Here is a 9,873-nt window from a genome sequence, read left to right as displayed (position 1 = left end):
TTGCTATTTACAAAACAAAAGTTATAATTCCTTACATAAAAATTATAATTGACAAATAGGTTCCTAAGGACTTCATTAAGAGTATGATATTTTGATAGATTAAATTATTATTTTTATAATTCGAAGCAATGTTATTGTCATTTTTTCAATTAATATTGCCTTGTTTAATTTGTAATTTGTTTTTTTTAATTTTAAAATTGATAATATATTGCATTATATAAAAATACCAATTAAAAACTCAAGAGACTTCCTTTGCAACTTAAAATTTGTTTAGACTTTGCCTGAATAAAATAATTTCTTAACCGTTATTCTCCAGATGAGTAATTTACAAGTTAATTAATATTAATTGTCTTGCAATGTCATTTTTTATAATTGATGATCTTTACACACAAGTTACAAGTAATTTATAAATTTCTGAAAAGCTAATTTGATCTCTTAATATTTTAAAATTTTATTCAGGATGAATATTCATAAATAATAATATTTAAATTATCAAACATTAAAATATTAAATATTTAATAATATTTATTAAATTTTATTTTAACAAAGTTTAAGGATGGTTAATGCTTGTGGAAAAAAATTAACCCAGAGGACATAATCAGAATCCTATCTATCATTATGCGTGTACCCTATATATATGTCATGTCAGCAAAAAATAACAAAATTAAATAGTGACTAACGGGGGTTTTTTGATCTCAAAAAAATAATCCAAGGAAAAAATTTGTTGTGTGTGTCAAAAGTTTCACATTGTTTAAATGAAGAACTCTTTAGTGTATAAATATTAAGGAATGAAATGAGCTAGTAAAATATGCTTGGAGGAGAAGTGAGCTTGCGTGCACAAAACAAGCCAACTCAGGACAATCACAGTTAAAATCAGTTGATTCGTCCCCCTGCACACGAGTTCAAGAGGTACTGAGTTCTTTTTATTAGATTATTTTTTCAAAATAAATAAATAAATAAATAATTATTTTTAGTTTACTGAAAAATTTTAATTTTTAGCTGTTTGAAGTTTGAAATCAAACCATGAACACTCTAATGGTTGAATGCCCAACGTTTTTAAGTCTAAGATCTGGCCTATATATGAGCATGCATTCATACTAAACAACTTGCTAGCCTCTTGAACTTTCAAGGCATTCTTCTCCACCACACTTCTCTTCGTCTGAGTTCCTTTTGTTAGTATTGTTGTTCTGTGCCCTTATATTGTGCAGGAAGTGCTTGTTTAATGATAAAGAACTGTTGGTCTATTGTCCTAGTATGCCGGAATAATTCTTAAGGACAGTATCCTTCCAGGCACGACTCAAGCAGCTCACCGTTTACGTCCATACTACTAACAAAAATTGCTCAACTTATTAGTAATGAATTCTCAATGCTCTAAAAAAAATGTTTAGAGGTAAAAATAAACCTTTAATCCTAGCCATGTTACTTTAATTTAAGCAATGATTATTTTTCTTCTAATAATGACTAAAACAAAACAAGCAATTACAACTTCTCATATGCAAGTTTTTTATCCATTGAAATCTAACTTTCTTTTGATATCATTAGAGCATTTTTCTACATGATACCTCACATTCCCAATTATAATAAAAGAACAATAGTTATTACTTAAACAAAAATAATCTTTGAATATTTACCTCGCTTGAACTTTAGTAAAGTACAAATTTGCATGGAACAAGTTGTATTGGCTTATTTCTTTTTAATTATTGCCAAAAAAAATTCATTATTTAAATTATAATTGTGAATACTTACAACAATCATACTTCATTGCATTAGAAATTTGCACAAGTAAAATTATAATTATTTATTTCATTTTATTTATAGCTAAAAAATGTTGAAACTAAAATACTCATAAATATTTATAATACTTAAATTTCAATATAGAAAGTTGTAATTGTATATTCAGTTCTAATTATTAAAAAAAAATTCATTACTTACATTAAAATAATCATTGATATTTACACTTTTTTAAGGCTAGAGCTACTACTTTTTTAGTTTTAAATCAAATGTAATTTAGTTACTTCAATAAAAATAATTAATGTTACAAAAAGTTTCCAAAAATTAGAAAAGAATCATAACATTTTGCAATATTTTATTACCGTTTGCACATTTAAAAAAAAAAAAATTCTACCATTCTTCCACAATATACTGATCCAAAATGTACTACTTATCTTTCAATTAAAATTTAAATCTTCATTCAACACTAAATTTTTATTATTAGATAAAAATGACATATTTTTCAAGATTATTTTTCAAGATTGATAATTAAAAAGATTATTTTTACTCAGCAATATACTCATTTTTAAATAAAATAATAATAAAAATATTTAGATTGTACAAAGCTGATTCCCAATCTCCCGTATAATGCATCGTTTAATTGATTTCTTACATGAAACTAAACACACTACGCTCTGTCTGGACGAGGAAAAAGATTAGAGAGGATGGAAAACTTGGAGGAAAAACTTCTAAAAATAATTAAATAATTTTAGAAAACTATTTTTAGACATTTCTCTTCATAATTCTCTCTTCTATTTCCCCCCCCCCCACCTTTTCCTCCATCCTCCAAGCTACACAATTAAGATATGAGCGAAAATTGCATCTTGCATGAATATGTCTTACCTGTTCCACAAGGTAAGTGATCAAGATGACCAAAAATATGAGCAGTTGAACAAGCTCACACAAGCGAACCAGCAAAATGGACTCAGTAGTGTGAACTTTGAAGAGTCTTTTCTCTAATTACGCAAATGAGAAAGGAATTGTTCTGTGAGCATTTAATGTACACACAGCAGGACAACACAGTCTATTGCAGGTTTTTTTTTTTTTTTTAATTTTACTCCTAACCTAGCCCTATTCTATTAAAAGGTAAAGCATACGCACCCACATATACAAACATGTTAACGATGGGTTCAAACTCAAAACCTTTTTCAAGAGGGAAAGCTGGCATTGCTACTAGTACAACTTGCATTTGACAACAATCAATTATAGTTAGTTATATGTACAGTTCGAAGCAAACAACTGGCATCGCTGGGAACTACAACCAATGATTACCAAACATGGACCACACAAAGAACTACAACAAACTCTCAATTGTTCAACATAAATCGTATGTTAATCTATCTTGTAGGCCCATCCATGTTTGTCCAAGAATGCCTGGACTGCTTCCTTTATGGCCAAATTTGGTACTAACTGGGCTGGATTAAGTGGTTCTCGGGTGACTGGATCAAACTTACCAACCTACGTTTACATGAGTTTAGAAACCAGGCAATGTAACCCTTTGTTTGGATAGCAAGAAAAACAGTGAGGAAGAAAAACTAAAAGGAAAAAGCCGTAAAAATAGTAAAATATATATATATATATATATTTTACTATTTTTGAAAATTTCTCCCACTAAGGATAATAAAACTCTTAATCTCTCAAATTTACTTTAATTATCTATTTGATCCACCAAGTTTAATTTTGATTAATCAGATCTCTTACATTTTCTTAAATTATTATATTAACCCTTTAAGTTTTAAAACACAAATTAATTTAATGTGTGAATCATATTGATAACATGTGTATAAAGCTAAATGAGAATTAGCCCTCAAATCAGTTTAATTTTTATCAACATAATCTTTTTTTGCATTTTGCTCTATTGTTTTTTAAAATTTGAGTCTTTTTTTCCTACCTAAATAATTAAACTTCTTTTTATTAATCTATATGGCTACTATCAATATTCACTTTTCCATGTCAGTAAATTTTAACCGTATTATCCTGTCTTTAAATAATAAAGAACAAATTAATAACTAAGGCAAACTTAAGGATAAAATTGGTAAAAATTAAACTTGAGGAACCAAAACAATAACTGAGACAAATTTGAGGAATTAAAAGTTCCATTATCCCATTTTCTCTCCTCTATATTTTCTTCCTACTTTTCCTTCCATCCAAACCAAGCCTAAACTATAAAAAAAATTTGATGAAACGTGTTACCTTCTCAAGATGTTCAAGAATCACTGCCCTTTCATATGTAAGACCACTTGGAGTGATGACAGGATCCCGGAAAATTTCAAGTGAAATTCTACAGCAAAGATGATCTGGCACCTGAAATACCCAAAATGCCAATCCAAGAGGTAAACAATCATGCATCAATTTCATTATATGAAGTAATTACAGATGAGCCAATCTATTCAACCTCAGCAGGTGTATCATCCTCTGCGGCTTTACCAAACACTCTTCCTAAAGCCGCTAACTGTTCTGATGGGGTGGTTGGATCTTCATCTACAAAGCCTTCCTTCTGGGAGACGTCTTGTAGATGCGTTTCCTTTAAAGCAGACTCGCAAGCTTCTCTGAGACACAGACAGGCATTATATAAAGCGGCTAATAAGAACTTCACAAGCAAAGTGAAAACTACTTTTCAAACAAAATAATAAATGAGGATTAGCTAATCAGGCACATAAACACAATTTATGAAGTAGCTGGTTTCAAATTTGATATGGAAATAGTTCACCCAGCATTAACGAATGTCCCTTGGCCAATAGGTTTGGCAATCACCAGAAACATACTTCAAGCTCTGCAATTCCCATGATCGCTTGGTAGATGAACGTTCCCATTCTAGGTATTTTGCTTTTGCTAGCTCTTGCCAGATCTCTTCTACCATATAGCCCTTAGGATTGGCTCCCCTCCCAAGATCCAAAGCCTATTAATTATGATTTTATAATCAGTATAAGAAATATTCATGCAAAAAGAAAGAGAAATACGGAAACTCGTATGTATCTATGGTGAAGTCAATTTAATTAGATATCATGCCAACAATCCAGAGAAGCAAGCAATGTGTCCCTTTATTAATTTACTTTTTGGCCAATAAATAACATAACCCTCAACAGCCCACAATTATAAGGATGTGCTCACTGCTCAGACAATTTCTCCCTCCTCCGTAACAAAATACGACTGCTGAATAAAACAAAGCAGGAAGATGCACAACTACACAAATTACATCGCAGGCTACCAGCTAGGCAAATGCCATAGAGTAGCCACCATGACATCAACTTTTTATGGGGGGCCAATTGATGGAGACTTGATAGTACAAAATACCAAGTCTTACATTGAGTAGTATGAGATGCTTAATGAGATATTTAAGTGGGCTAGTCTTACCACTTCAACAACTAACTTTTAGGATAAGGTTCTCCATCCCATAAGGTACCACTATAGGATTCAAACCCTAGACATCACACCAATAAAGAGTTGGCGTTGCCATTGAGATAGGAAACTAGCCATATTAATGGGAGTTATAGAGCTTCCTAACCCACCCCTTAACTATTATTTCACATGAACTATTATCATATGGATTTCTTTGCTATCAAGTATCCCAATACTCTATATTCTCATGTTTGGTATTGTACTAAGTATTAACTAAATATTTACACGTCCTCAGTATTTGACAATACAACAACCTGGACAATCTAGAAATGGGCATCCAAGAACTAGGGTATAAAGAGTAGACTTGGTAGAATCTTGAATCTATGCTATATTGCCATCATTTTTGGTCCAAACATTATGATCATAGGGTCTGAAAGTTAGTCAAAATATCAAATGAAGCTAAAATTTGAAACACTCAAATGCAACAAAAGGAAACAAAGTGACAAACAAAAATGAAAATGCGGTGACAAGGATGAAGTGGTAAACATCATCATTTGCTATAATAGTTATGAACATAGCTTTGATATATAGAGCATGCATCACATGCTCTCTTTGGTCCCTATTATAGAGCGCCTTTTAGAAGATTAGTTTTGTCCTTAATACAAGACACTTGATGAAGTATTAATTACATTTTTCTAATATTGCCCCTATTTAAACCTATTTACCATGAGAGAAAATGTAATGCAAATTTGAAAATTTTACATTTCAATAGGGGTAAAATTAGAAGTTTATTCTATTTTTATAAGTTAATAATGTAACCACCTCTCCTTGGTTCTAGTAAAGTAGTTATAAGTGCTTTATAATGGAGACCAGAGGGAGTACAATACATTGCATATAGGTTATTCAATTTTAGATCCATGGGAGACTTGGGAATCAAAAAGTAAAGATGTTATATCATTATTCTTGAACAGTAAATATTTCATTAAGCCATGCTTCGTAGTGACATATTTCTCTTCCACTAATTACTAAATATATAGAAATACCCATCATTCTTTCCATACAATTTTTATTGGCTAAAATCCTAGGCATTACTTCTTTCCAAATAATTCTGCATTCCCGCAATGCTTCCAAAAAATCAGAGGGGGATCAAAGTCCAGATAAATTGAAATAAGCAACACCTTACTTTTCTTTTCTAGTATTTTTTTTTTAAATGGAAATCTACCCTCTGCCTTGAGGTTTTTCATGTCGCCTCTTTCACCCATAATAAGCAACTGAGCTGATTGTCACCTCTCAGCTAATGAGTTCCCATTCAATCCTTTTCTCTATTAATCAACTATTGAAACTCCTCTTTCTTTATCTCATTCTTCAATTCCCTTTTCTCCCTCCATTCATTGGTTTCTTAAAATTTTCCATATATACCACTTCAATTTTCTGGGCAATAATAGGCTTGCAAATTAACCAAGTATCAATGTAATTCCACCCTTCAGCCTATACTGTCAATTTTCTGCCTCTTTCTCTTCCTGAATGTTGGTTGGTTCACTGACTAGCGTCCAACTTTGCCTTCATATGCTGGTGTTTATCTATATTATAGACTTGTATCAAAATACATAGTAAATGATGCAGGAGACAGACACAAATGGACTTTTTAACTGATAATTACAACTTGATGATCTTCCTTTGGATGAAAATTATCAAATCGTGGCATGCAGATTGTTACTTTTTCTTTAATTTACACCTATATTGTTTGCAAGTTTCCTCATGACTTTTTACTACATTCCATTTCTAATCACCCCTGTAGAAATTTAGAGAAGTAATGACTGCTAGTCCATATCATTTTTATTTCTTATTTATAATAAAGAGTGATGATGTCAAACAATTTTCACTTTAGGTTGTGCAGGCAAACTAGGAATCCTCATTGTATGATTGAACTAGGACATTGTTGACAACTTTATCTTGCCTAAATTCTTATCAACACCCCATCATTGTATTTCTATGAGCGATTGTTGTTTGACTTCTGCGTCAAATGAAGTGATTTGCAGTTAAATGCACAAAAGAGAATACAGGCATCGAGGGCTGAAAATACTTCTTTAATGATTATAGTAATACTTTTTCAAAGAAGCCATAAATCTCTAAGTTGCTAGCAACAGAAATAACAATTATAAGAAAACAAATATATGAGGAGGAGACTTCAATAGCCACAAACCTTCTCTAATTCTGCTATTCCCTTGGCATATTCTTGTCTCTGCAGCAATGCAAGTCCCAACATATAGTGGGCCTGTGATAAAGCAAACGAAAATTTACATAGGTATAACACACTCCAAAACAAAGAAATATGTTAGCAGTAAGAAAATACACAAAGAGGTCACAACTATTTGTTATATATAATGGACCATAGTCAAAAACTGTCTTCCAGCCATTGCTTCTATTAAACAGTACACACCTCTCATGCATGCCGCCACACCCCATTTTTTTTCTAAAAAAACCAGTAATATTATTCCAAAGGCTAGATCACATAATGAAATTGTATACAAGATAACATAGCATTAAATCCATTGTCTTCCAATTTAACTCTATCTCGCTATGAACAAATACAATATATATTTGATTGTAATCCATATTTGAAGAAAATACTCCAGATATATCTACCTAAACAGAAACCAAACCAATGAGACTCAGAACAGCCAATCATCCACCACAATCATTTTAAAAAAAGGACCCGCATTGGGCTTCATATGAACACTTACAAGTTCTAAAACATAATGTATAACCAATATAAACATAAATAAACAAAAATGCTCATCTATAGTCAATCATTCTAGGGTTTAATCAGAAAGATTTTGGCCAAATTTGTTAATGGTTTCATCTTAAATGTTTCTTGCAAGGAGCATATCTCATGATAGGCATGATTCATTCTGAAGTTACAATCCAGAAGCAGTGTTAAAAAAAAAAAAAAGAAAAAAGAAAAAAAGAAAAAAAGAAAAAGAAAAAAGAGGAAGACTCATAAGGCATAAAAATATATCATACAATTAGCATAGAAAATACATGATCACATAGCCAAATTCTAGAGAGACAAAATGATCGCATCAACAATCTGTTAAGGGCCGCAAAAGAAAAAAGGAAAACACAAGAAACAAAGAAATAATCACCTTGCCTCTCAAACCAAGGTAACTTATGAGATATCCCCAGTTCTAAGGTTTGAGATATCACCAGTTCCTAAAATTTGACACTATGTTTCTCCAACTTTTTCCTCCACCAAGCATAAATAGATCTAACACCTTACACCATCTACATTGAAGAAAGGGACTGCGTGGTACACCCAGAAAGATCACTCAAAAGGATAAGATCCCAGGGCAACAATTAAATATCACAAGAATTCATCTGAATAAAACACTAAAAAGGGCACCACAGAGAAACTTTGGTGTTATCTTAGAAAGTAATTAAAACTTCGTATCTCACAATCATTCTACTTAGTGTTTGCATCGATGATTTAATCAAAAGATTTCTACAAGCATACAATACCCCAGCCCCCCAAATTGTTGCTAAGAAAAACACATCTAAAGAAATATTTCACATTCCAAGTTTCAACATGCTATTATGAAAGAAATAGAACCATTCGAAATCTAGAGCTATTACTACATCTATCCCAGGACAAAATTAAATGGGCAGCACACTCAATTCAAACGTGCCAGATGATCAAGCAGTGAGGAAATGCCTGCAAATCAATATCAGACATGTTGAAGTCTTGAAGCACAATACAATTACAAGGGGATCGCAACAACCTGACTGAATTGTGATTAAGTTGAATAGCTTTCCGACAATCTTCCTCCACTTTCGGCCAGTCACTGCAAGAACCACAAACCAACAAACGATACGCATAAAAGAAACCAGAAACCAATTTCAATTCATGAAATTACAGACAAAGAGCAAAACCGAATTAGATAGTTTCCATACATACTTCCGCTTACGATGGCATAGAGCACGATTCGTGAAATAAACCGGATTGTTGGGCATCAGAGTAATAGCCTTTGAAAACAAAACGAAATCAAGAAAGGAAAAATAAAAGCAATCAGCACCAAGAAGTTCGATCTTCACCAATAAAGCAACGATAACATAGGTCGACATACAATTCTCAAAATCCTTATCTGAAGAATACCTCCGTATAAGCATCGATGGCAGCTCCGAAGCGATCTTTCTTGAAGTAAGTATTGCCGTTTATTCGAAGTTTCTCCGCCTGTTTCGCCACCACCGACAAAGAACCTGCATTTGGCCCCATGGCTGGAAAATTCTATGTCTCTATGAGAAAACTCTCTCGCGTTATATATGTATAAAACAGATATATGTGTGTCAGTATATCTGAGCAATTATGGTTCGCGAAGGAAGAAGCAGAGAATGAGAGATGAAAATTGTCCAGAATCTTCCAGGCGACAGCCGAAGCCAAACGCGAAAGAACCCAGAAACAGACGACGCGAAAGAACCCAGAAACAGACGCTTGGAATTGTACTGACTCCGCATAGAAGATTTTAGGTCCACGAGAAAGGATCAGATGACAGCACAAGCACGTAACTTATGACAGCTTGCTTTTATTGGGCGGTCCGCAGCTTCGTGTTATTATTATTCTGGTTATTTTTTATTATCATGCAATTTTCGAGAAGATGAGGAAAAAAATACATTTAAAATACACAAATCACAATTAAGTACTACAAAATATATAATAATTATTATTTATCTCATAGATATTTGTCAGACAATTTGATTTTTGATAAA

General features: G+C 32.2%; 1 protein-coding gene across 3 annotated transcripts; it reads right to left on the bottom strand.

The window, feature by feature from the left end:
- Window positions 1–1,153: 1,153 nt before the first annotated feature.
- On the bottom strand, window positions 1,154–9,630 carry LOC129291047 (E3 ubiquitin-protein ligase CHIP-like). Of its 3 annotated transcripts, none has more exons than XM_054928155.1 (8): window positions 9,263–9,627; window positions 9,065–9,132; window positions 8,890–8,951; window positions 7,313–7,386; window positions 4,536–4,669; window positions 4,166–4,319; window positions 3,964–4,074; window positions 1,154–1,324 (listed from the first exon to the last, which is right to left on the bottom strand). In XM_054928155.1, the coding sequence occupies exons 1-8, from the start codon at window positions 9,380–9,382 to the stop codon at window positions 1,307–1,309; spliced, it is 741 nt and encodes a 246-aa protein (XP_054784130.1). In that variant the 5' UTR covers window positions 9,383–9,627; the 3' UTR covers window positions 1,154–1,306. The 3 variants fall into 3 exon arrangements, with proteins under 3 accessions (XP_054784130.1, XP_054784129.1, XP_054784128.1); XM_054928154.1 differs by lacking the exon at window positions 1,154–1,324 and adding an exon at window positions 2,481–2,613 and having other exon boundaries at window positions 9,263–9,630; XM_054928153.1 differs by lacking the exon at window positions 1,154–1,324 and adding an exon at window positions 2,896–3,228 and having other exon boundaries at window positions 9,263–9,622.
- Window positions 9,631–9,873: the final 243 nt, after the last annotated feature.

This window comes from Prosopis cineraria, unplaced genomic scaffold (assembly GCF_029017545.1).
Source record: "Prosopis cineraria cultivar Desert tree isolate PC_DT_omini unplaced genomic scaffold, ASM2901754v1 PC13, whole genome shotgun sequence".
NCBI lineage: Eukaryota > Viridiplantae > Streptophyta > Magnoliopsida > Fabales > Fabaceae > Prosopis > Prosopis cineraria.
Note: the sequence above shows the minus strand (reverse complement) of the source record. Positions and strands in the feature narration are given on the sequence as shown.

Excerpts from the sequence above, each read along its gene's own strand:
- LOC129291047 (XM_054928153.1), bottom strand. The coding sequence starts at position 9,382 with ATGGGGCCAAATGCAGGTTCTTTGTCGGTGGTGGCGAAACAGGCGGAG. Across the intron at positions 9,133-9,262 it reads CCATCGATGCTTATACGGAG|GCTATTACTCTGATGCCCAA; the intron begins GTATTCTTCAGA and ends TTGTTTTCAAAG. Across the intron at positions 7,387-8,889 it reads ACTTAATCACAATTCAGTCA|AGGCCCACTATATGTTGGGA; the intron begins GGTTGTTGCGAT and ends TTGCTTTATCAC.